Genomic DNA, 24,685 nt, shown 5'->3' with positions numbered 1-24,685 from the left:
TAGATTGTAATGGGTCAGGAAATATGCACCGAGGATGGATGTTTGGACGTCGACAAAAAAGAAGGTCCACTTGAACGCACGTCGCAATCCAAGGTCAAGGGTGAGAGAACGTTCGCCGTACGTAGCGATGCGGATACCGTTAGCAGCTTGTAACGAGAAAGAAGCAGAATCGGGAAGTGGATTCTTATGTGGCAGCACACTAACTTCAGCTCCCGTATCTACGAGGAATCGCAGACCACTTGAACGATCGGTGATGTGGAAAAGGCGACTCGTGCGAGGAGGGCCACAGACAGTCGTCGCCGGTACTGACTGGTCGGGGTGTTTCAAGGGCTTGAAGGCGGCTTGAAGGAACAAGGTCGTTGACACTTGCGTGCTTTTGGGCCATAAGATTGGTGATACCAGCACCAAGAGGGACGGGCACGAGATAACAATCTGGATCGTGAACGTGGTCGATGCCTGTTGATCTCTAACCGTTGCAAGCGATCGGTCAAAGCGTCAAACTTGGCTTGTAGGTGCGATATAGATGCAAGGAGCGGGTCGGAATCTGTGGTGGGTGCAGGGCGGGAGACGGAGTTTGCGGGGCAACTGGGGTATGTTTCGTGTATCTTATCTGCCATTTGGGCCAGCTGCTCTAATCTGTGGTCATCAACGAAAGCGTTGATGACGTGGGACATGGAGGGTGGGAGATTGTCAAGCAATAGTTGGGCCATTATTTCCACCGCTAGCTTAAGACCACAGAGGAGACTGCGCATGTGGCGAAGCATTTGTGATGGCGATCTGTCCCCAAGTTCGACAGTGGTGAATAGATCCCGTAGCATCTTGTCTTCTGATTTCCCTTTCCTACTTACGACGGCCGCTCGAAGGGCGTCATACGGATTTTCCTGAGGAATATCTTCCAACAGATCTTCAACTTCTGTTGCTACATCACAAGGAAGATGCTGGACAACATAGGAAAAATAAAGAGATCAGACGGAACAGACTCACTAATAATTTTTCTCTTTAAAATAGCTCGTCGTTGGCCCAGAGCAGCGAATAAACAATAATCCAATTATGTTGGTCCAGAGGTCTTCTTCTGAACAGTTCCCACATATAATAGATTCCGAAGATGTCTGAAATGTTTTGGTACCAAAGTTAGTACATGAGACACGCGAATGGCCTCTGCAAGCGCGAGCGAAATCAGAAGAGAGAGTCGAAGCACGTGACCACGCTTGTATTCTGTGAAATTGTGCAAGAGCGCGTTTTTGGAGTTTTTCGTATTCAAACAAAAAACGATTATGCAATTGATGAAATACGTGGTGTTACAATGGAAGTAAAATAAAGGTACAAATCGCCACAGTGGTCCTCCGGTGGCATTTTAGTATTATACGTTCGTTAAGCTGTCCGTTATGGTTGTCATCATGGTCTGCCTAGCATAATTCGCAAGTTATAATGGACCACTACGTTGTTCAACAACAAGCTGTTTGAACAAAGCTTTTCAAACAGGTTTTTTACCGTTGACCCAGCAAACACCCGGTGGGGACATAGTAAGAAAATCTTCAAGCTCAGGGCACACACATTCATTAGACAAAACTTTTTTTCATTTCGGGTAGTAGCTGCGTGGAATGACCTTCCTCCGACGGTTGTACACGCTCCTTCTCGAACCCAATTTAAAGCACTATTAGACATTTATTTATGCGAATCCTCGCGCTAGCGAGCATTCTGCCCCGCGCTGAGAACATAAAGAGCAGTGCTACACCCTTTTTTCACTTGTGCCTTTCAGGTGAACGACAGCCACTGACCGACAAGAACAAAACCGACCCGGGAAACTTGGGAAAAAGCCTCGATCCTGTGTATCAATCCGTGAATCCGTGAAAACCTATCACGATTTTCCTACTCGTATTAACAATTATCGATCAAAATCACTTACAGGGTTGGCACCTCCTCATATTTTGCATCCACAAGGCCCTGTAGATTCTAGAATGTTCAGAAAACGATTTCAGCTATGAAACTCTCCATTATAAGTGAGTCGTTTCATTGTGCGACCACTGAGCCGCTTGTAAACAGTGCCTGTGTACTGCGTCCCGGCGCTCCCGCGCAAAACCAATCAGAACAATGGCTTCCTTGACCCACCCATTTAGGCGTTTGGGTCACTGGCTCGCCACGGGCGTCTGTTGTCCTCCCTGCCTGGTACTTTTGTTCGTCCTTCCGGCTCTAGAGGCTCGTGATATTTTGTCACCGTGTACATTCCTTTAACGGGCTCATGTCGAAATGTTAACACATGTCTATGGGCTACTACAAGCGCCACCTGGTAGTGTTTGAGCACAACAACAGTCGAAGGTAATCAGTTGACAGGTGAATTCTTAACGGGTTTCCAGTAGTCGCCACGTGAATGTTGCTTTCGAACCAGATCAACTCGTCGATGGGAAGGTGCGCCAAATTCACATTCTGTAACCTTTTTCTTCGCCAAGGCTCTTTTAGTGCGGCTTTCAGACGAAAATGATCTGTATTTCCTTTTCCACAACCGTATTTCATCTGATGATTTCGCAAGGTAAGCTTGGTTGTCTAGGCAAATGTCGTAGCCTTAAAACACAACAGGGTCTATTGGTTGATTTCACCGCCTTCGGGCAAAAAGTTATTGACCTCTTGGATTTATGTCTTCGGGAAGAAAGCTCTTCCAATCCGAGGTAATTCCCTTGTGCGCTTGAAAAATAAGGTCTAGGTATACACTAAGGTTCTCATCTTCAAACAACGAAAACGAAGGCGTTCTTCAGATCGTCGAGGCTACCAATTTCAAATATTTGATCCATCTCAGTCTTACCTTACGTGCTGGAGACGACGACGCTCTGAAATCTTATCTTGTGACACAGCTGAAAGCTCTAAAAGTGATTCCATTTCAGACTGATAATCGTTTTCCATAAGGCTGAAAGCCAGTCGAAAATAAACAATTTAACTAGCACTTTAGCCGATGTTTCGGCGCGTTTGTCAGAGTGTGAACAAGTGGGTTTGCTTTATTATCCTTACCTTGAAGGCTTCTGCGTCTTCGTCCTGTGAATTTCTGGAATATAAAGCAAGTAGTAAACTAAGAGAGGACAACATGGTGCGTAGTTACGAAGATCGGATTCGAGTGCTAGAAGAAAAAATGTGTCAGGTACATCACAACTACATTGCATGTGTTACTTTCAGGCGGAAGCGACGCACAAAAATGCAATAGAGAACGAACAGCGGTTATCAGAAAAGGCATGTGAACATGTCAGACAGGAGCTGAGCTCAAAAGTGGAACGACTAATGCAGGAGAACCAGGTAGATAACATGCTTTTGCTTACACTGACTCACTTTCTGCTGTTCGAAGCACCATCTGGTGAGGAGGCCTGCGTCAATTTTTACTTGGTTTTTACTTACATTGTAGTTCTGCTGATTGATCGTAGGTTTTAGGTGGTGTCCTAATTTTGGTGTGAACCTTTTGAAAGTTCTCTAGTTTGAGCAATCCTCTTACCACTAATAAGCCCACCTAGGCTGCAACTCGGTAATTTCTCTTCCGTTCTTCCTGAGGGTTCTTGAACTGCCGAGAACGTTCTACTGGAATTTGTGATGTCCGTGCTATACAAACAGGACTGTAGATTAATTGGCCGCTACACTGTTTAGTGCAGTCTTCGGTCGTGAAGCTACTATCTTGCGTTGAGCGGGATTCAGTACTCCAACGATCTAGTGAAAACCATAGGTTAGAATTCATTTCCGGCGAAGTTCTTCACCAAAAGCATGGTATTCCAGTCTAGCATTTTAATCATAACCAGGAGCCCATAAACTAAGTTGATTGCTTCGGGCGTTTGGACTCCATCGTTCTCCCAAGTGGTCAAGCACGGCAAGAAGTAGGCCTCCACAATGACGACGCCCGGAAGACTCTCATGGAAGTCCACACCGCTCTGTGGCAATGTTTGGGAATCAGTCTTCGGTCTGAACTCCAGTCCGTTCGGGAGTCCGATTCTCACCACCACACGCTTGTAAGATCTGCTTTGTCCAAACGTTTTACCTTCTTTTACCTTTTTACCTTTTTGACCGCTGATTCTTAATGAAGATGCTTCAAGTGCGTTAGAACTGCAGGGTATATAATGCTGGGGATGGTTGTAACGTTTTGCGTTTCTCCATATTGATCCAGTGACGCAGGTTACTGTGGTTGGAACATGTTTGAAAACTAGATTCCGAACTGTTAAAAGTTCCTCTGTCGCCACTGCTTGCTCAGAATGGCGCTGTCGCACAGGGAAATTAATTTAAAATCTGGGTGTTTTTGTAGTTGAGATAGACTTTGAAGTACCTAGTCTGCGGGTCAAACAGTTGAACAGAAAATAAGTAACGGTGGGATTGCACTTTGCAACCAATATTGTTACATGAGCTGCAGCGATCCGGGATATTCTTGCTGACATCCTTTCCTGGATGAAATTCGTCGTAGAGTAAGGAAACAGATCTATGTACGCTCCGGAAGACGGCAACATTGGGGATGATAGAAAATAATAATAATTCAGCTGCAACATCCTTTCGGTGCTTAGCTGCCATGCCACCCGAAGGAAGCTGCCAGTTTTCCCAAGCCCAGACAGGATGGGAATGAGAAAGATATCTTCCATCAGGATTTGTTACGACTGCTTCTATCAGCATGTGACTCCAGGGTGTGATATAAATGCCCATCCGAGTCTGGAAGTGGGCCATCTTAGCGGTCGATGCGATAACATCACTTGCTGCAAGATGATGGGGAGCCACTTCTTAACCTATGTGCCGGGCTTCATTTGTTTCTAGCCGGCGCCAACTTTCCACACTGGCGTTCATACCGACGCCGCCGGCTGAAGACCAACCATGGGCTCATTTGGCATTTAGCAGTAAGGTGCAGTTGGATGACTTCATGCATGATACATGAAGGCATATAATTCTTCTGGGAAATACCTTGGTAGATGTAAGGTCCTTCAGTTCATTACTTGCAAGGCGTCTGCGTAACCCAACAGTATCGGTTGGAGTTGACCGTAAAGCCATCAGAAGTAGATGGACTCGGTGGTATTATTGATGATTTGGATGGAAATTAGAAAGGGGGCGAAAGAAACCCTACAGATGGCTTTCGAAACCCTCTTTTAGAGCTTACTTGCATCCTCCAGTAAACACCGAATCTCATCACGATCCGGGGCTGTCATTGTTATAAGAAAAGTATCAGCAACAGACGACTATGTTGCGCACGAATAGAAAAGAACCTGATCGTTTTTTAGTTGTTGGAATCATGGTTGTACGTGGGCTGGGATACTGTCAAGGCAGCCAGACCTAAGCAGGAGGACGATTAGGGTCCTCAACCAAAGCCTTTGTCTCAAGAGCCCTAGCACAAAGCAGCGGTGTTTGGCAGGAAGTGCCATTGTATTACCTATTTTTGAAGAACAAGTCACCGTACACGTTCGAAACCTGGAGGATGAGAATACCAATCAGACCTTCACCCATTCACCAATCAAGTTTGACGGACTGAATGTCGCCGGGCGCTGCGCAATATAACCTAATTTGTCGGTAAGACACACAAACCGCCTCAGTACTGTTATATCCAATGTCTTTGTGACGACGGTCGAAAAACCGAGGTATCATGTTTGCCGATGATTCAAATGCACAAGTTGGTAGGATAGCACATCTAAAGCATAGCTGGGCGGTCGGCTTTTGAACCGCACGTACTGACAACGTTGAACTGCGTGCTGCGTGCCGATTTCGAACATTTGTCTGAGGAGTGCTAAATTTGGTCTAACCATATGGTGTCCTTCAACAGCCTGTCAGTTGCGGATCACATCTCCATCACCGATTGTTGTGAAACACCCGTGTACTTGTCCAGAATCGCTTTCCCGTTTTGTAGAATTGAGTAAGGGATGGATACTGGCTTAGAAACAGATGATGGCGGACCCCGGAGTTAGACGAATGTATCAGAACCGTCTTCTGGCCTCCATTCCAACTGTTGGTTCATACTGAAACGACATGTTCACATCCCTGCACAATGACAGCAGTTTTGCCCGTAGCAGGGCACTCCTAACTCCATTGAAGCATTGGAGAGAGACTGGACATTACCGTGGTGTGACGGTTTGTGTACCTGTGCAACCCACTGAGCTATGTTAGGGTTGTCTGTGTGACACCCGCAGAGTCTCTCATATCAGGTTGGTCTTACAAGCGGGACGTTAATCGATGTCTGTTTTTCATGTCTGCCTACGCCACAACAGACTACAGCTCTGAAACCATCAAAGAAGCCATGAATACCCTGTTTCGACGATCTAAAAGCTAAGATGTCGTTGTGGGTACCGGAGATGTGAGTGCACAAGTATGATGGCTCAGCGCATCTGAAACTCACTTAGGAGGTCGAGATGGATTGGAATCGGTGCGTACGGAGAGTCGTGAACGATTACTTCTGCTCTGGGCTGGCCAAAGACTGTTTTTTGCAGCACTGACTTCCGAAATGGCCGAAGTCGTCTGGCCACATGGTGGACACACCACCAGTCTAGGGAGAGGCATTGGAAGTTGTGTAGCGTCAGAGTCTTGTATCCCTGTATGAACTTACAGTGCGGCCTGTTTTATTGTATGGCTGTGGGACTTCGAACAGCGGAACTGAGATGTCCTCAGGCGTTCAACAGTCGTTGTGAAAGATTGCTTGTGTGCGTTGGTGTCGGCGAAGCCGTCACGAGGCAGTTAGAAAGAGACTGTTATGCAACGGGCACTGCTGTTGAAGAATATGTCCAGCTCCAAAAGCAGCACTGGTTAGGCCGTGTGTCGTGTATACCGAATCGTCGTTTGCCGAAGGGAGTGCTTTTTCCGTGTCCAGTTCAGATGGAGGCAAGAATAGGGGTGGCTAACCCTTGACCTGATAGAGGGGTATAAGGGAGTTTACGAAACGTTTGCGTGCTGTCGGTGCTACTCGCCTTCCAGGATGGGGACCGCGTGGTCCCCACTGCGCCTGGTCGGAGACACTGCAAGATATGGCTGCTAATTGATGTCAGTGGCGTTCATGTTATCAGCTCCTACCTAGACTGCCTGAGCGAATGTCTGGAGGTGTAGGCACTTCGGAATGATTGTGGTAGGCTAGCCCTAACTACCTTCCCTCTTCACCTTTATTCTTTTATTCACAGTAAGGCTTTTAAATAAGTAATGGTGATGCAGTGAAGCATCGGTGTTGAACACTGATGTAACGCCGTCGTTGATGATGGTAACGTCTGTTTGGATGGGTTTCCGCAGTGTCGGGACCGCACTGTGTCCTCCGTTTTACACGGAAATGACGATCTTCCTTTTCCGGTTTGTTTACATCCACTGGTTTTCAATACTGGAGTAAAATCCTGTCTGTGAAAACTCCCGTGACATCTAATAATTGTGTGCTGTTGCTGTTTGTTCATTCGTCTGCTTTGCAATCTTTGTAACTCTCCATTTTGTGAGTGTTTTCATGTACCAATTTGAAGCTCATTGTTCCCCTCTTAAACTGCTAGTGCAGACAAATAAAAAGATATCAACATTTCTAATAAAACCACCACTAGTCGCAGGGAAGTCTTCAGTCCACAATCCTGGAGCGAATTGTGTCACGATGCGTCGAGATTAAACTTCGTTAAATGGAAGGGAGTTCTCTGGTCGTGGTGTCCCTTTGCGTTTGCATTTCATAGTGCGTGGAACAGGAAGGTTTTAACTTTGTTTGTCTGTCGCATTCTTGGTCGTTTCCTTTACGTCTTCGGTTCCCATGTTCAAACCCGGGGTTTCATTCAGGGCGCTAATACGTTGACGCTTACTTAGGTCACGAGGATGTTTTCGAAAGACTGTCCAGGTATTTCTGGAAACGGGGTTGCTGACCTTTTTCCGCACTGTCAAAGTATTGCGTCTACAACCTTCAAGCTTGTCAGTTACCTTGGTAACTTGATAACCGTCAATTCAAGTCATCGGGTACCATGTCTTATCAACTGCTTTCCCACATAAAAATGGCTTTCCTATAAACTCCGATCAGTCACGCTTGGTCTACTAATATTCGTGTTCACTCGGACCGATATTACCGGAAAGCATCTTTTGAACACATCTCTTTTTGCCTTAACAACAGGAACTCAAGATTGAGCAGGAACAGCTTCACGCAAAGGTCAAACGATTCTCGAACCAAATCACCGCTTTGGAGGACCAGCTTGCGTTACAGAATTCAGAAATTACCTGTGAGCGCGAAACTTTTTCACTACACTCTTTTGACAGATTGTATTTATTATCTTCCGTTCAATGGGATGGCTAGTAATGTTATAATCCAGGCGTTTGTAAAATAATTTCGCACGGCTGCAATGCAACTTACCGTAGCTCTTCTTCCATGGCCTCCTTGAGATACGGGCCATCAGCGGCAGCGTGTCCCACAGTGACGGGGGAAACACAGAACTTCCCCCCAAACCATGAAAGACAAAGACTGACCTGAAGGAACGGGAGATTGCAAAGAAACGTCTATCCCACTTCCATACCCTACGCACCGTATGCGCAAGGCCAGTGAACGATTATGGATCGCTCTTCAGTTCCAATTCCAGACAGCATATGAATAGAGTTTTGTGAGAGCTAGGATGGGCGTGGGAAAAAACTTTTATCGAAATTCTTTATTTCTGGTCACAATGCTACTCTCCAACTAATTTAGATTTATACACCAAATTTTATCAAGCAGCGGGCACTAGGCGAACGTTTGTAAGTAGGGCGTCCTGTAAGGTTGTTTACGCTTTTACATACTGTAACCGGTTGAATAAAAGCTGAGGACAGGTGACTCATCTACCCTTGGCCACAAAATCTCGGGTACGAACCACACAGTTCCCGGTTTTTCCAAATGTTCAATTTGTATTCTTTTCTAACCCTTCAGTAAAGTTTGTGCTATCATCAGTAGATTTCACAGATCTACGTCGCTTTCATTCCAAGTGATGAGAACTCTAGTATATACCGTATCTTCCTCGATATTTTCATACTCATGGACACTGAAATCTTTGAACTCCACAACGTCCAAAAAGGACCTGATTGTTCCCTCGGACGCACATTTCCAGGTTTGATTTAGTCATCTGAATCCAGTTAGAAATGAACGCTACAAGTGCTTGAGAGACTCGTCCAACTGTTCATCTTCCTTAGGCTGTCATGACCATTCTCTTTGGCTACGATGGAACCTTAGTCTCGGTTAGGGACGAAAGGTACCATGGAGAGGCTATCACTACCATCAACATGTTGTCGTAGCACAGGTTGAACGAAAAAGGCCAATCGCGTTTTTACGCAGACTGATCTCGACCAGTTTTTCTTTAGTGGGCTAAGTTCATGGTCACATTGGAACCTCTGTTTTAGTTTGCGAAGGTAGCATGTTTCCTTAGTATTTTCCATAAGATTCCACCAGATCATTTGGAAAAGAATCTCAATAGTTACTTTTGCAGCATTTCTCAGGTTCATTGTGTAAAAGTTGAGAGTCACCAAAACTTTCTTCTTTGGGGGTGTTTCGTCAGTGGAAGTTTCTTACAAAGAGGGAGTAAAGTATTCGAGAGGGTGAAGAGGACAGAAAGTGTATGGATAGTGGTATTTTCAGGTGTCTCTCCCCTAAAGCTACCATCCAAAAGCTCTTCTGTTCTGCTGAATAAGAATACGATATGTATAATTAGTTTTCGACTTTCAGTCATTCACGATCGTTAATAATCCGCAATTTTTTATCTGCCCAAAGCTCTCCCAAAAAAGAACATACCATAAGGCGACCACGTTTTTTTCATTCTCATCTACGTAGGCAACATTAACCTTAGGGGTGGCTGGTTGGCTTAGTTGAAGGTTGTGCGGGTTTTTGTAGGCCCCGTATTACATTGGTTTGTCCGTTCGCTGTTGCCCCACCGTGCTCAGTCACATTTGTCACTCCCAGAAGGCCTATGCCTCAGTCCGTTTTTAGGCAGTTTGCTACTCATACACGCAAGATGCGTGTCCTACAAATTGTGCGCAAATGCTCAGTGAGTTGGTTCCTTTGATATATAACTTTCCACAGAATCTACATTAATTGCGCATTATCCCTACTGCAGTTTACTGACTGAAAACTCCAGAGGTCGATGAGTCGGCATCGAAGTATGCAAACCCTGTCCAGTGAACTGAGTCACGTTGGTAACAGTGATCCCGACATATAAATATCTTAGTGTTGGGTAAATCATGGCGTAGAATTATTGAAAGACCAACCGGTCCCATTATCAATGCCGCTCATGCGTCAGAGCAATCGCCTTTGCTGTGTGGCTGTTCACAGCTAACAAGTACTGGATATTTGAACTATCATTAGCAGTCTACCGAGTCCGTTAGAGCTGTCGTCTTTTACTCGTGACCAGCTTCACTTCTAACATACTTAGGTAAGGAACTACTGCAGTACTGGTCAGTGTACCATGGTTTAAAGTTGATGCGGTCATGATCGACCTTCCTGGAAAGTCAGTTTCGAATTTGGTAATTGGTGTCCGGCCTGATTTCTTACATTCTTAATCTTCCAACACAGGTCATAGCTTTGTAAGCCACGCACAAAGTGGAAGGGTCATACCATGAAAAAATCTACGAAAACAAGCACCTGTTCTGAGAGGAGACAAATCTTATCAGTGCTGCTGGTCTTATGCTACTGCGTTTCACTGACGCTCAAATTTCCAGTTCTGACATGGTCATTTCCATGTTGTCGATGCTGCTTTCACTGATTAGGCAAAACCTCCTTGGGTCTGATTGGCCATCAAAATCGCAAGTGAACGCGAGGATGTGCCCGAGACAAAGGTCACAGGTCAAGTCAATAACCCTGTAATGCGCATGTTTTAACTGACAAGTATGCGTTCTCTACGCTTTCCATTAACCATTTAAAGGCTAAGTGATCCTGAAGAGATAGGCACATTTGTGAATGGTGTAGTGGATAGTTACTATAACAACTAGGCCGGCTTGCAACGATTCAGTAAAACGTAAACTACGATGTTGACTTGATTTAGTGGCCTTCTTTAGTTGGCTTGCCAAAGTCAGGCTTATCAAGTGAGAAGAACGACCTATCTCAACCTTTTTCCGTGTGCGTGGGAAGTACTTTTTAATTTCAGAGGGACGGCTTTTGTCTTGTAGGTTTTTCTCTTACAGAATACCGCGTCTCTCAATTTTTGCGCTTGGTGATTCCATGTCCTTTTGAGGTCCATCTGGAGGTCCTCTTTTAAGGATCGTGCTGTCTTTCCGCTTCAAGTTCAAGATACTTCCGATTTTTCTATTCCCATACCGTATGCACCTGTCATTGTGATTAGTCCACTATACTAATTCAGGATCGACCGCTTTGCAACAAATTGCTTTCTGTTTTCCACCGACATTACTACTATACGACACTTCATCAAGTCATCTTTCAGTGGAATTTCTCCTCGACAGAAAGTACTTTACTTTGTAGGCCACATTTATATCGTTCTGGTGTTATAACAGGGCACTTGGGGTCTTTCGGAGCCTACAGTTGATAGCTTTGAGTTCACCAGCTCACTGTCCATGAATACTTACCTGTCGAGCAATATCATACAACCTTCACCAAGGACCCTTTTGATATCTGACACCTAAGGATTCTCCATGCAGTCTATGCTTGTTCCATCTCGATACTGAATAGCGCTTGGAATACTGTCTGAACCTTGTTTTCCGACTGTCAACTTATTCTGTTAGTGCTAGTAGATTGTATTTCATATCCCCACTTCAACAGCGCTTCGTTCAAAACTGTCGTCCGCTGAACAAACAACACAAAGCAAAACATCGGATATCAGTCGGTTAGAGAATCGACTGAGTGTCCTTGAACAAGAGGTGACCGCGAAAGATCAGTTGTTATCCAAAACACAGGCGTTATTGAATTCGGAACAGGAGCACAAGGTGAGTACTCGAGTGCTACCGCATTTGATCTCTTAATGTTCACACTGTGATGGATGACTTCATCAAATTCAGATGCAGGTAATATTGGAGTATCGATCTCATGTTATTTCGAGTTATTTCAAATACTTATAAGGTCAGTCTGGGCTTGCCAGATCGAATCATGTTAGATCTGATATGAGATTCAACTTACTTAATTATTCAACTTATTTTGAACTTGAAATGATGGTTGGTATCCTTTATCCGTCAGGAATATTTTGCCGTTATGCAAATGGCACTTTTGCGTGATTAAACAGGACATAAACAGATAATAATAACAATAATAATAATAATAATAATAATAATAATAATAATAATCGTTCAACTGCACCTCCATTTCGGTGCCTAGCTGCCATGCCACCCGAAGGAAGCACGAAGACTGAGATACTGTCAGGTCGCTCAAGCTTAGACAGGAGCAGATGAGATGCAGTGTTTAGATTTGAACCATGGACTGCCCGTGTTCGCACCCTGAGGCGATGTCTACCATTTTCGTTCGTGTGTATTTAGCTTAGTTAGGGCTATGTACACAGAAGCTGATTGAGCCGCAGCCCGAATTGAAGTACTGAACAGACCTCGAGGCAGTGGATATCCAGTTGTTTTGATTAAGCGCCAGGTGGGAAAAATATTTGTATGGATGGCGAGACCCAATAAGAAATGGATTGGAATTGCTAGTATTTCATATAAACCGGGAAATCTGAAGTAATTCGAAAGACCGTAATGATGGCTANATATTTTGCCGTTATGCAAATGGCACTTTTGCGTGATTAAACAGGACATAAACAGATAATAATAACAATAATAATAATAATAATAATAATAATAATAATAATAATAATAATAATCGTTCAACTGCACCTCCATTTCGGTGCCTAGCTGCCATGCCACCCGAAGGAAGCACGAAGACTGAGATACTGTCAGGTCGCTCAAGCTTAGACAGGAGCAGATGAGATGCAGTGTTTAGATTTGAACCATGGACTGCCCGTGTTCGCACCCTGAGGCGATGTCTACCATTTTCGTTCGTGTGTATTTAGCTTAGTTAGGGCTATGTACACAGAAGCTGATTGAGCCGCAGCCCGAATTGAAGTACTGAACAGACCTCGAGGCAGTGGATATCCAGTTGTTTTGATTAAGCGCCAGGTGGGAAAAATATTTGTATGGATGGCGAGACCCAATAAGAAATGGATTGGAATTGCTAGTATTTCATATAAACCGGGAAATCTGAAGTAATTCGAAAGACCGTAATGATGGCTATCATAAGAATGGTGGTGGATGATTGGGGACTCTGTTTACAAGCTCAGATACAACGACTGCACACAGGACGGACGCCTAGATAGCTTCAATTCAGAGTCGATTATCACTGGTAAAAAATAAACAGATCACCAGCAACATAGGTGAACATCGGGCGCTAGTCAGGGACCTGGCAGTAGCGGAAAATGTACTGGGCGCGGACTTCGCCTCACGCCGCAACGGTTGATGACCCAGGCAGTGTAAATTGTCAAACATCCTGGCTTGAACAGAACAGGAGGAATGGAACTGGTTAGCCTATAAAGAGCGGTTTTAGATCAGCCGAGCTGACACTCGGCGGTGTGCAGTTATCAGAGAAGAGGACTCATCACTTAGATTTGAAGTGCATAGTTTGAGCTGATCGAATTCCTCTTAATCTTACCTTCTAGCCAAGCTGTCGTAATACTCGCGGGCTCACATAGGCCAATGGGGAGAATTATCGGTTGAAATGCACTGAACCCTAAGGTCGAACATCCAAATCCGACCGAAATGATGCCAAATCCCCCATCCATCGCTCGTAAGATTTAAGCATCGGCCACAGACACCATTGATTTGGTTTGCTAACCCAGAGGGATCTTGCTGTTTGGTCTCCCGTCTAGTCCCTAGTGTTATCTACTGCAAACGGTATTGCAGCTGCTATGTCGGTTCTTGGGCGCTGTTTTTCCCACTATGGTGTATCAGAAGACACTTCAGCTTCCTTTCCTGGAGACAAATGAATGTCGTCACAATTTGTATCTATAGGGTTATCATGGAATTCTCCACCAGGTCGAGGTAGAATTTTCATGGAGGAAGGAGAACTGCGTAGCGAAAATGCCTGTCTCGATTGGTTCCCATTCTGATCAATCAGGACAAGCCTTCGTTCGGTCCGCGACGGGCCTGCGACCCGTTCGTCTAATTGACGTCATGTTCATCTCCGGACACCCACTTGAGACCCCTGCTTTAATTTCACTTGTGTTGACCGGGGGAGCTGCTCTCGGTGAGGTGTAATCTAGTATAGATGGTTCTGGTTGTGCCTTAACTTCGGAGATGTTAAGGTTATCGGGTGTTCCATGTGACTTGGTTCTATTGTGGGGCCACAATCTACTGCCTAAATTTTATTCATTTGAAGCAACTCCGACTGGGATCTAACCTACACCGCGTGCTTCGCAGTATTCGACCCGACGTCTTCAAGGATTCACGAAGACTAAGATACTGCTAGGTTTCCTAAACATAAACAAGAACAACCGAAAAGCCTGGGTTGGGTTCGAGCCACGAACTTTTCTGTCAGTAGTTTCGTGCCTTGACCGCTGAGCCCTCTCGACTCATCACGATAACTATATACCAAACTCAGGGAGATACTACATCGACTTTTATCTGTGTAGATGGAAGCGTCTTTAACGACTACACTCCGCGGTTCCGTACCAACATGACATCATTGTATTCGTAACTCCACTGTTTACTACATTTTGTCTTTTTAGTCCCGGTTACAAGATGAATTGCAACAGAACTGTAGACAAGTGGAGAAATTGCAAACCTCGCTAAATAAGGAGACTGATGAAGTTAGCAAAGCGAACGAGATCATAAAGCGTCTACAAGCGGAAGTCAAGAGTCAGCATACGAAGGTTAGTTTCACTGTGGTTCGTAAGGGTCGGCTCCTGAGTTTTCCTATAAATTGAATGCTATGAGAGGTTTAGCTGCACTTTCATTGGCGTTTCAGTTAATAAATTAGTAGAATGTCAGAAGCTACATTCGAGCCTAAACTACCATTCTTGCTGAAGCCTCCCTTGGTGTTCGTTTTCAGTGCTTCTGGTCTTCCGGAATTTGCTCCACCCAACAGTTTTGAATTCCATGAAGCATTTAATCCTATATCCACCCTTTATCCACCGATAAAAACTTACGCAAACCCTCGGGCTTAGCACTTGCATACATCAATGAGTAGAAAGACCGCTGATCGAGCGCTTTTTGGTTGATCCTAAAGGCCATGCGATCATTAACATGGTAACTGTACGATTGGCTTCGACTGATTTTTGCAAATAGTTGCTGTTGATGCGATGTCCCAAGTGCGGCTGTACCATGTGCGCGCTCCAGAATGAAGCACATGCAAACACTAGAGGCATCCAAAAATTTTAGGGACGATTTTGTTGTACGAATTGGAATTTTTTGTTAGAAAGTAGCAGTAGGAATGCAGTGGAGATTAAACTCACAGGTATACGTAACATGAACGAAAAGAACTACCTGAGGATGGACTCGAACTACCGGCTTCATGCTCACCCGCGAGTGCCCTACGACTGAACTATTGGGAACGCTCGCTCTCCGGTTCGCTAATGAGCCTTAATTTCACACCCGACCTACTGATTAGTCCTTTTGCTCGTGCAACTTGCACTTGGACTTCTCACGTCATTATCTACCAACGCTGTTTGTCTGTCTTTACGCTGTCAATGTCGCGCAAGGAGTTGGGGTTCTCGGTAGCTTGGTCGGTGGAACATCCGTCCGGTAAACGAGTAGTCATCGATTTGAGTCAGTCCACAGGTGTATCTTTTCGTTCCGTCATGAAGAGACTGGACTTCACCGTGGTGTGGCGGTTTGTGTACCTCGGCGACCCATTGAGCTATACTGGGGAGTGTCCGCACGATGCTCACAGAGTCTCTCATACCAGTTTGGTTCATGGGTACGTCTTCCAGGATGGGGTCCCCGTGCCCCCACCTGTGCTTGGCTGAAGACGTTGCAAACAGTGGCGGCTAATCGATGTCAGTGGTATTCGTGCTATCAGTTTCTTTCCAGATTGTCTGATTAAACGGTTAGAGGTGTAGGCACCTCAGGATGCTTCACATAGGCCTGCACTGGCTCTCTCCCCTCACCTATCTTTTTTCTCTTTTCACTCTATGACTTTTAATATAATATATATCGAGTTGTTTCTCGATAGCTGATTCTGCATTTCGTTTCGATATCTAAGCTATCCTACCAATAATTGGAACTTCCATTTTGGTACATGTTCCTTTGCGTCGTTCCAAAGTCGGTCTGTCACCCATGTAAATACCATCGTCATTCTAAACGGTTGAGTGAGAGACGGAGAGATCTCAACGCAGCTCTGCGTACACGGAAAAATCGTCTGGTACTTTAAACAGGGCACCCCCTAGCAGTGCACTGGTGATGTCTCCTGGCATAGCGACGAAACTTTTGCAAGCCGATTTTCAAGTTCGGCGAACAGACTATCACCTGGTCAACAGCCAGTTAACCCACTCGAGCTACAAATACTTGGATCCATTGCCTAAACTATAGCCCTTCTATATGGGTTACGGAGACGCTATGGATCCACCTTAGCCGCTAACACCATTAACTTCTTCCCTTAGCCTAATTTTAGACCAGACTTTCATGTTCAGTTGCTTGGAGTAGGAGTCGATGGCAATTGGAGGACGTACCGTCTCTAGATGTTTGATTTTCATCGCGATCTAATCATAGCGCTTCAACCTGTCCACTAGTGATCAATGACTAGATTTTCTTATCAAAACGTTTTTCATCCACTAAGGCCAAGCTGCGAGGTCAAGTTGCTGCCGAACAAGAGCGTTTACTATCTGCGAAAGATACCGAAATGCAAGAACTGCATAACGAAGTGGAACGATTAAAACGTGAACTGAAGGAATCCAAGGAATCAGTTTCCCAACTTGCCGAGCAGGTCAAATCGACGTCTGCCGAACTGGTGGACGCGCAGCAAACGATCAAGACGAATGAGAATAGTAGGTTCCCTCATTAGCCAAACTAATTACAATGGCTTAGCCTAGTGTCCGGTAATTCCCACCCATCAAAAATACTTCATGCAATTGTTTGTCAGAACACCGCTTTTCATAATACCCGGATTTTTCAGACCCGCATTTCTGTGCTTAGGCCAAGTACGCACACACAAAGGGCTTTTCACGACATTTGTTCACGCTGCTTGAACAATACACATGATTGTCTTGTTTTTCATAGGTCTCGTAACTCATGCGCGTTTTGTTGATACTCGGTTGCTACGGTTCCGCCTTGTCTCATTCTCTTAGATGGCTCTCGTGTTCGTGATTCGTACCCTGACTATCTTATTGATTTCGATCTTTGTCCTTTCGTAATAAAGGAACAATTTATACTTGGGGACATTTAGTACACTCCCCATACCATCACTGCTGAAACTGCGGTAGGGGAGACGCTGCTTAGCTCATTCAGATACAGATTACAGTCTAGACAGATTAAACAACCTTCCAAACAGACATCTTCGATAATGTAGTGCTTAGTTTTGTACTTATAATCGGATTCATTCATAGTGATTGATGAATGAAACGATGAACGTGCTTGAGTATCAGGTGGGTCCGTGAGGAGAAAACAGACTGGTGAGTAAGCCACACTTTGTCGTATTTTTTACCAGGGGCCAAAATCTCAGACACTATTGTGGCTGATGGTGACATGAACACAGGTAGACAGGATTAGCGATAACCAGTTGGGTCTTCATTTTAAATTGGACGCAAGGGGATAACGCGCCGCGTCCACTGCAGATATGTGCTTATCGCAGGCCGTTCGTTTGCATTGCGAATTTCTTGAAAAGCACAAATTTCAGTGGTTCCCACACCAACGCACCAGCTCTGAACCCAGATAGACCACACTGATATCTTTGCGCTCTTCAGCTCTACGCAAAACACATGCGTTGCATGGCCGATATGAAGCTCATGGATGCGGCACGTTAAAATAAGCTCATTTGTGTGAACCATAGGTGGCTAGACTTATATATAGTTAAATGAACGCGTGGTACATGTAAACTTACTCGTACTGCCAAAATTGTGGAACTACCTCCAGCACGTTTCAATTTAGTATCGTCCTAAACTATCAACGAAATGAAATTTTGTAAAAAATGCTGTATTATTGGGTAGGCATTTTAGTGGTAATGGCTGTGTTTTGACTGGCTAGTTGCAAAGCCGGGTGAATGGCAAACGGCACTTTCATCACCGTGTTTCCTCTTGTGTACGGGAGCAGATGACTGTTTTCTTCGGGAGGAATATCCGATGGAAATTCAATCCAATTGTAATCGTAGTAGCAAATCGTCAGTTTTTTGCAACTGAGCGTCGTCATGTGCCATCATGTGCACTGCCTCGAGGAAATGACATAAAGACGCTTGACTCATCCGACCTTGGTCTCCGGATTTTGCAGCTGTTCTGGCCGAATACCGTGGACAAACCTTTCGGTGTCACTTATTTACAACGAGTTCTTTTTGTGCGATGTTTGTTGTTCATGGTGCCAGGGCAATGACTTATTTGACTTCGACTCGGGATTTAGGATGGTAGATAAACCGCGCTGTTTATATTCACGTACTTGTGGAGGCGAGAACTTATAGGGAGCTCTTCAAAAGTGTTCCTACAAAAAGTGGTCTCCGATAAGAGAACCCACTCTTTCCATTTTCGTTTGATTTCGTCATTGACGAGGTAATGAAGTCGACACTGGAAGGTTTCCAAAATCCCGGTGTTCAGATTTCCGAGAGAGCAGCTTGTTAACCAGAAATACACAGATGACGTTGTTCTAAGTTCTGAAGAGTAGGAAGCGCAAGCGATACTAGACTAGCCGATCGAGGTCATACAGTCCTTCGGTATGTGCTTCGGGTCATGCTTCATGCTTCATTTTGCGAACATAACCCTTGCAATTCAAAGAGGGACACTGGAATATGTGGAAAGATGTAAATTTTTCAGAGGTTCCGTCAACTCTGACGGTATATGACAGACGAAGTAAAAGCACGAATCTCAAAGGCCAGAATTGCGTTTACCGATTAGCCTCACTTGTGGCTTCAAAGGGCTTCTCACTGGGTCTTAAAAGATGCGTGTTTCAGACTGCAATGCGAGCTATATTGTTGTACGGCTGTAAGACATGGCCACTTCAGGCGGAGGATCTGAGAACTTTTCACCTTTTTGACCATCTATGTCTCAACTAAACTCGAGTCCACTGAAACCGTGGTACTTGCAACGCAGTGATCTGGAGACATGTTTATGATGAAGCAGATGGTACTTCCCTTGAAGAATGCATCCAGTACTGCAAGTTAACAAGGCTGGGCCATGTGTTACTCATGTTGAGTTACCGCCTGCCGAAACGAGCGCTGTTTTCGGCACCTATATCAGAGTGGCGGAAGCCTAAACGTGGGCATGGCGAAAGTGAATGAACAGTGCTACGAAAAGTTCGGGCGCTGTTTGTGCTGTTAACCTTCCAGGATGGGGTTCACGTGACCATTCCTGTGCTTGACTGGAGACATCGAACTATTTGTCTGCTAACCGGTGTCGGTGGCGTTCATGCTGACTAAGTGCTGGAGGCGTAGACACGTCGGATATTTGTAATAGGTTAGCCGTAGGTCCACTTGCCCCGTTTGTTTCTTTTTCCATGGTGACGCTTTATCCAGACAAATTGACATGGTTGTACGCTAGTGGGGCATACGTTTCCTTATCTGATGTTGCTGCCAATGATGGTGGTGATGATTAAAGTGCTGATGGGTGGTACACCTACTGTTCTTACTCACTGTTTGCATCTTCTTTCCAGTTATTGGTTGGTTGAACCGGCAGATATCTGAGAACCAAATAGGCAATGTTCAACACCGTTTACGCTCTGTAGGTTTTCCGACACCGTTAAATGCAGTTGGAGCTGCACGAATTCTGTCTCCACCTAAGGACTTGAATTCGAATACTACCAACTTTCAAATCGCGCCGCCATGGTATCCTTCAGGTTCTTCGGCAGTTCCTTGCAGCACGATTATCGCTAGGCTAACACCTGCTCCACCCACAACTTCGCAGAATATTTTCCATGGTTCTGATCATTCTTCTGCGGCTGCCACCAGTACTGTTACGGATGGAGCGACAAATTGTGCGAGTAAACCTAACGCTAACCCTATTTACAGTTTACGAACGGTCAGCAGCACTGGCACATACAGCATGAATCCACCGGCGGATTCAGAACCGAATATCTTGGTGAGTTGGTGAATGACTGATTCGTTTTCCATCCCGTCTATAACTTTTATCAACGCTTGTCTGAGTTGTAAGTAGAATCTCCCGTTTTTTCACATGACCAGATCTTGCGTGGGTACTAGACGATAACCGTAGCAACTCCTTGAACCTCAACGAAAAACGTTTCGGATTTTCACATTCGTCGACCGGGTGAAAAATATTCATAGCAATCGTTCTGTTTCCATTTTCTTGTGGAGGTAAAAATGCGATTCATTGATCCATTCAATTGGGACCACCCTCTTTTCTTCGCTTCCTCTGTTTTTGTCCAGTGGGGGGCGAACTTGCTCGGTGCTTAGAGCACGAATTTATTGACCGCGAGGTCCGTGGTTCGAACCCCACCTCCGCCTCTCGACTTTTCCTGTCTAGGCTTGGGGAACTTGGCAACATTCCTCTCGACTTTCCTGTCTAGGCTAGGCCTGGGTGGCAACATTTCAGCCTTCGTGTTTCCTTCTGGTGCGATGGTTGCTAGTAGCCGAATCGGTGCTGCAGTTGAACGATTTAATTTAATTTTGCTGCTCATTTTGTTTTCTAATGACGAAGTTTACTAGGTAAGCTTACATGAACGATTTGGGTGGACGTCTTCTTTGGACGTTCGGTCACCCCCGCTCAGAAAATAATGAATTCTACGCTTCAGTTCGCTGCAATGCCAGCCAGCATTTTTAATCAGGTACTAGACTTGTTGGAGTAGTTATGTGCACTTGTTGTTCATGCGCGGTAGACCGCACCATAAATTTGTCTTTGGCAACTTAACTACCAAGCAGCCGACTCGTTATTCAGCACCGAGCTTTGTGATTCTGACAGAACTCAATACCCTTTACATTGTTTCCCGTCACTTATGTGTTTTATCCTTTTTATTCATTTCCAGGCGCGGAAGTCAGGTACACAGCAGATGCTTCTACCTGCGCCGATCACAAAATCCACCCCGCTGCATACGGATTACATTCCTCATTCTGTTGGTCCCACAGACCCAACCGCTCCTGTTCGATTTGGGCCTGTCACATCAAGTTCACTGGGTAAGCAATCTACTGTCGGCAATTCGTCGGAGTGTCAGTAGCTCAGCTGTGGGCACTGATGCAATACGATTGCCATTCAGTAGAAAAGTTTACTTGAAGAAAGTGCTAGGGTTCCAGCTTCTCACAGTCATCTGAAGGTGTCTAACCTTGCAACCACACAGTGAGGTAGTTTGGAAAAGAACTGACTGGGATTTTTCTAATGCCATATTTTTAGACGTTTGTATCCAAGCATAGCGGTAGGGTCTTGAAAAGGGGACAGCGATAACGACAACACACATTGTGAATTTCACAGTTTGCTCCATTCTGGAGTGGGCTGAGATGGGGCATATAGGACAGGAGTAGTCCCGGAAGACGATTTTTCTACATGTGACCGTACAGTACGGTTCATATTGTAGCCTAGCAAAAGAGGCGCCCTTTGGTTGACCTGATCCGTGCCTTTAATATTCATGCACGAAATTCATCAAACACGCTTTAGTCAAAGCTGATGTTGCATCCTAAATAGGTAAAATCCCCAAAGCTTACGGTGGACGGTTCCAAGGGCCACGTAATTGTAGACGAAAAAAACCTACGATAGGCCCATATGATTTTTACCGAGCGTGTTCAGAAACCCTTCAGGATGTGGCATCTATTCGATCCTAGTGGCAAGTTTGTTGTCCCTCTCTAGCCCACTCTAGTTTGTGTCGATGGACTCCGGACATCGAAAATGCATAGCATGAAGCGGAAAAGAATGACGATTCGACAAGTATAAGCACAGCACGTACCTTTTCTCCACCGATGTTATACGTGGATTTGGGGGTGGGGGAATCCAGTGAGAAAGCAGTAGCAGCTTGCTTTATTTGCTTCAGGTTGTAACTATTGAAGATAACCAAACCGATCGGATTTTTTGTCTGAAAATTGACTTTGAATTGTGTGGAACTGTTGGTGCAAACGGACTGGCAGAAGTTGAAGGTGATGTAAGACGAATAAGGCTGTCACCTCTAGTACCTGAATCTGTAGAGAGATTAATGTCAAGAGATGGGTCAGGGGATGAGGAATGCATGGAAGTGTATGAATACCGGCGTCAACAGTAGCATGTTTTCCTTTAACCACGCGGCTGTATACAGCCTTATGACGACCCGGCTTATAGCGCTTGTGCATTCCATCGTTGTACTTGGGTTAGGATACTGCTATGGCTCCAAGACTTGCCGGGGAGGACAAATAGGGCCCCGGAACAGAGAAAGCTTGACCGAAAGACAGCTGTTGGATGCCGGTATACTACCACAGTAGCACACAACCACCGCCATAGAGCTGTTCGTTAGACCTGTTTTTGTTGACCAGTCTGTTATGTGGGGGCTTTGTGCATGTTAGTGGAATATTCCAACATGACTCAGCGGGTCGTAATGAAACGTAAACCGTTGCACTACGTCAAGGTCCAGTTCCTTCTTGGCGGAACGTTAGGTCACGCATCTCTGTCCGGTATTTTTCCTTGGCAAGCCACTCGCATCAGATGGCAAGGTTGAAGTTTTTTGCTTCGTGACCGGCAAACATTGATAACCAGTTACCTTGATCCATTTTGGAATTGGATACCCAAGGACTACTAGTTCTGCGTCATCAGATGTTTGCCGCATTGGAGAATGTAACAACCAGTAGAATTCATTTATTGTCCATTTCTCGCCCACAAATCAAAGCGGTTTCGCTCTATTTCATTAGAATGGAGTCAGTCAGCAAAAGCTGCATAAGTTTGTACTGAGATGAGAAACGTGCATTTTTGCGTGACCAGCGTGTTTGTATCTAAATGCCGTAACATAAACCGGATTAATTTTCAGAGTGAGTTTAGACCGGGCATCAGTTTACCAAACCGATTCATCGCATCAGTTGTTTCCACCGAAATCCTTCTTCAGTATATAGGGGAAAGGGTTATTCGGTCTTTCCGGATAGTGGAGATCCGAAGAGATCGCACCCTACAGCGCGCTTGACAGGGAACTCCGGTGTATACTCTTTAGTGGAAATCATTCTTGGTGCATAACGGCTCATGACATTCCTTAATAACTGTTTGGGTTGTAAATCGGATGGCTGTTGATCTGTTCGCTGAGCTCGGTGGACGTTTATCACGATCTGTGCGCGGTCGATGATGGTGGTGATAGTGATGCTGCTGCTGATGATGATGATGTGCGCACTGATGTGTCCACGATGTTCGACGAAACGCATGTGAGCAGATTGTCAAGCTCAGTGAACAGACATTTGATAAACCAGTTAACGTACCTAAGCTACTAATATTTCCAGTTGTTTTTCCCAACTGTTCCAGTTCTACTGTTGACATAGTGCATGTGGAATGGGGCATGCGTTGTTAGGATATGTAGAGTACCTTTGGAACGATGACCCGAAAAGTATGAGAACCACTGATTTAAAGCTTTTAGTATGAGAAACCATTATAATTTACTGTGTCATGTTCTGGAAAACCGGATGGAGGCAGTCGATTTCAAAGTTTCAACGACCAGAATGACAGCGATTTACTTCCTCACCGGTTGACAATATGTTTACTTCCCAGTTATCATCAATACTGCTTTTCAGGTCGCACTTGCGTCTACATATGGTAGAGTTTCCCCTCTACCAAGGCGCCAAACTCCGGGGCTAGTTTTCATCCACTCCCCTAGCATAGCAAACCATTTTCTTCATGGGGATGTTTTCTGCTGTCTACGATTTACTGTTGACTTTCATTGACCCAGGCTATTTGAGGGAAGCTGTTTTCCACTTGTTCTGTATGGTTACGACTACTATTTCGGTTTGGGTTTTTAGTTCATTTACCATAACTTACGTGTCCCCGTTTAATTTCAGTGCCTGTAACTTTAAGCCAGCACAAAATTCCGTTGCCCGTTTACGTGCCATCAACACTGCTGACCAGAACACGTCAACCTTGTTTAGACGTGGCCATCACAGGAACGTCAAGCAAATTCTACCAAACGGCTCGGCAAGGTTCATCGGGGACATCTGGTCAGGATGATACAATACATCAACAGTCACTTACTTCAGCTTATTTTCCAAAACCTGTCGGAGCGAGTGTTCAGCGATGAAACGGGCATCTTGGAGGGTGTCTCTAACTTGTTTCCAGTTCTCCGATGACCCACCGATCAGACTTGTCCACTTGGTGATCTCTGTTCTTTATTCTTACTCAACGCCTTGAACTTCGTTCCGCTGTTTGCATTTTCCATTTTTTCTACGGTAGAAGAATGTACGTATCGACCCGGCCTGGTATGATGTATTTCCGCTGTTGACGTAGCACTGGCGCACATTCCGCCTGATTTCCGTTTCTGTCGTTTGTATTTTCTTTGTAAATACGTTACTCAAATAATATCGAAAGTTATGGCTTGTTCGGAGAGTATCTTGTAACCCATCATTGCATTGATAATCCATCCTGACTATCATTATCATATGAACAACAAAATTACCGTTATACTCCGCTCCCGCATCGTATGACCGTATTAGTTCAGTTGAAAAGGATAAAGCAAAGAGGGGAACATCCAATGCCCCGAAAGTCAACTTCACTAGGTTCAGTCTGACTAGGATCTCAGCATG

The 24,685-nt window shown here is 45.0% G+C and overlaps 2 protein-coding genes across 2 annotated transcripts in view; one reads left to right on the top strand and one right to left on the bottom strand.

Annotated features, from left to right (window-relative positions):
• Positions 1-323: 323 nt before the first annotated feature.
• T265_00947 (hypothetical protein) overlaps positions 324-24,685 on the bottom strand; it is a gene marked incomplete at both ends in the record, with an annotated part of 84,995 nt that continues 60,633 nt past the window's right edge. The window contains 4 exons of the mRNA XM_009164862.1: positions 324-938; positions 3,001-3,034; positions 8,285-8,397; positions 21,895-22,065. Of these exons, the coding sequence (XP_009163126.1) occupies positions 324-938; positions 3,001-3,034; positions 8,285-8,397; positions 21,895-22,065 (933 nt within the window). The remainder of the gene's footprint in view (positions 939-3,000; positions 3,035-8,284; positions 8,398-21,894; positions 22,066-24,685) is intronic.
• Positions 1,672-24,481, top strand: T265_00948 (hypothetical protein; the record flags this gene model as incomplete). Its single annotated transcript, XM_009164863.1, is given in 11 exon segments — positions 1,672-1,759; positions 1,771-1,946; positions 2,942-3,127; positions 3,163-3,279; positions 8,048-8,153; positions 11,660-11,823; positions 14,601-14,744; positions 16,649-16,856; positions 19,660-20,084; positions 20,986-21,133; positions 23,948-24,481. 11 exon segments carry the CDS (start codon positions 1,672-1,674, stop codon positions 24,181-24,183), a joined length of 1,998 nt encoding a protein of 665 aa, XP_009163127.1.

Source organism: Opisthorchis viverrini (assembly GCF_000715545.1).
Source record: "Opisthorchis viverrini unplaced genomic scaffold opera_v5_10, whole genome shotgun sequence".
In the NCBI taxonomy this organism is placed as follows: Eukaryota; Metazoa; Platyhelminthes; class Trematoda; order Opisthorchiida; family Opisthorchiidae; genus Opisthorchis; species Opisthorchis viverrini.
The sequence above is the reverse complement of the archived record's forward strand: the minus strand, read 5'-3'. Positions and strand labels throughout refer to the sequence as shown.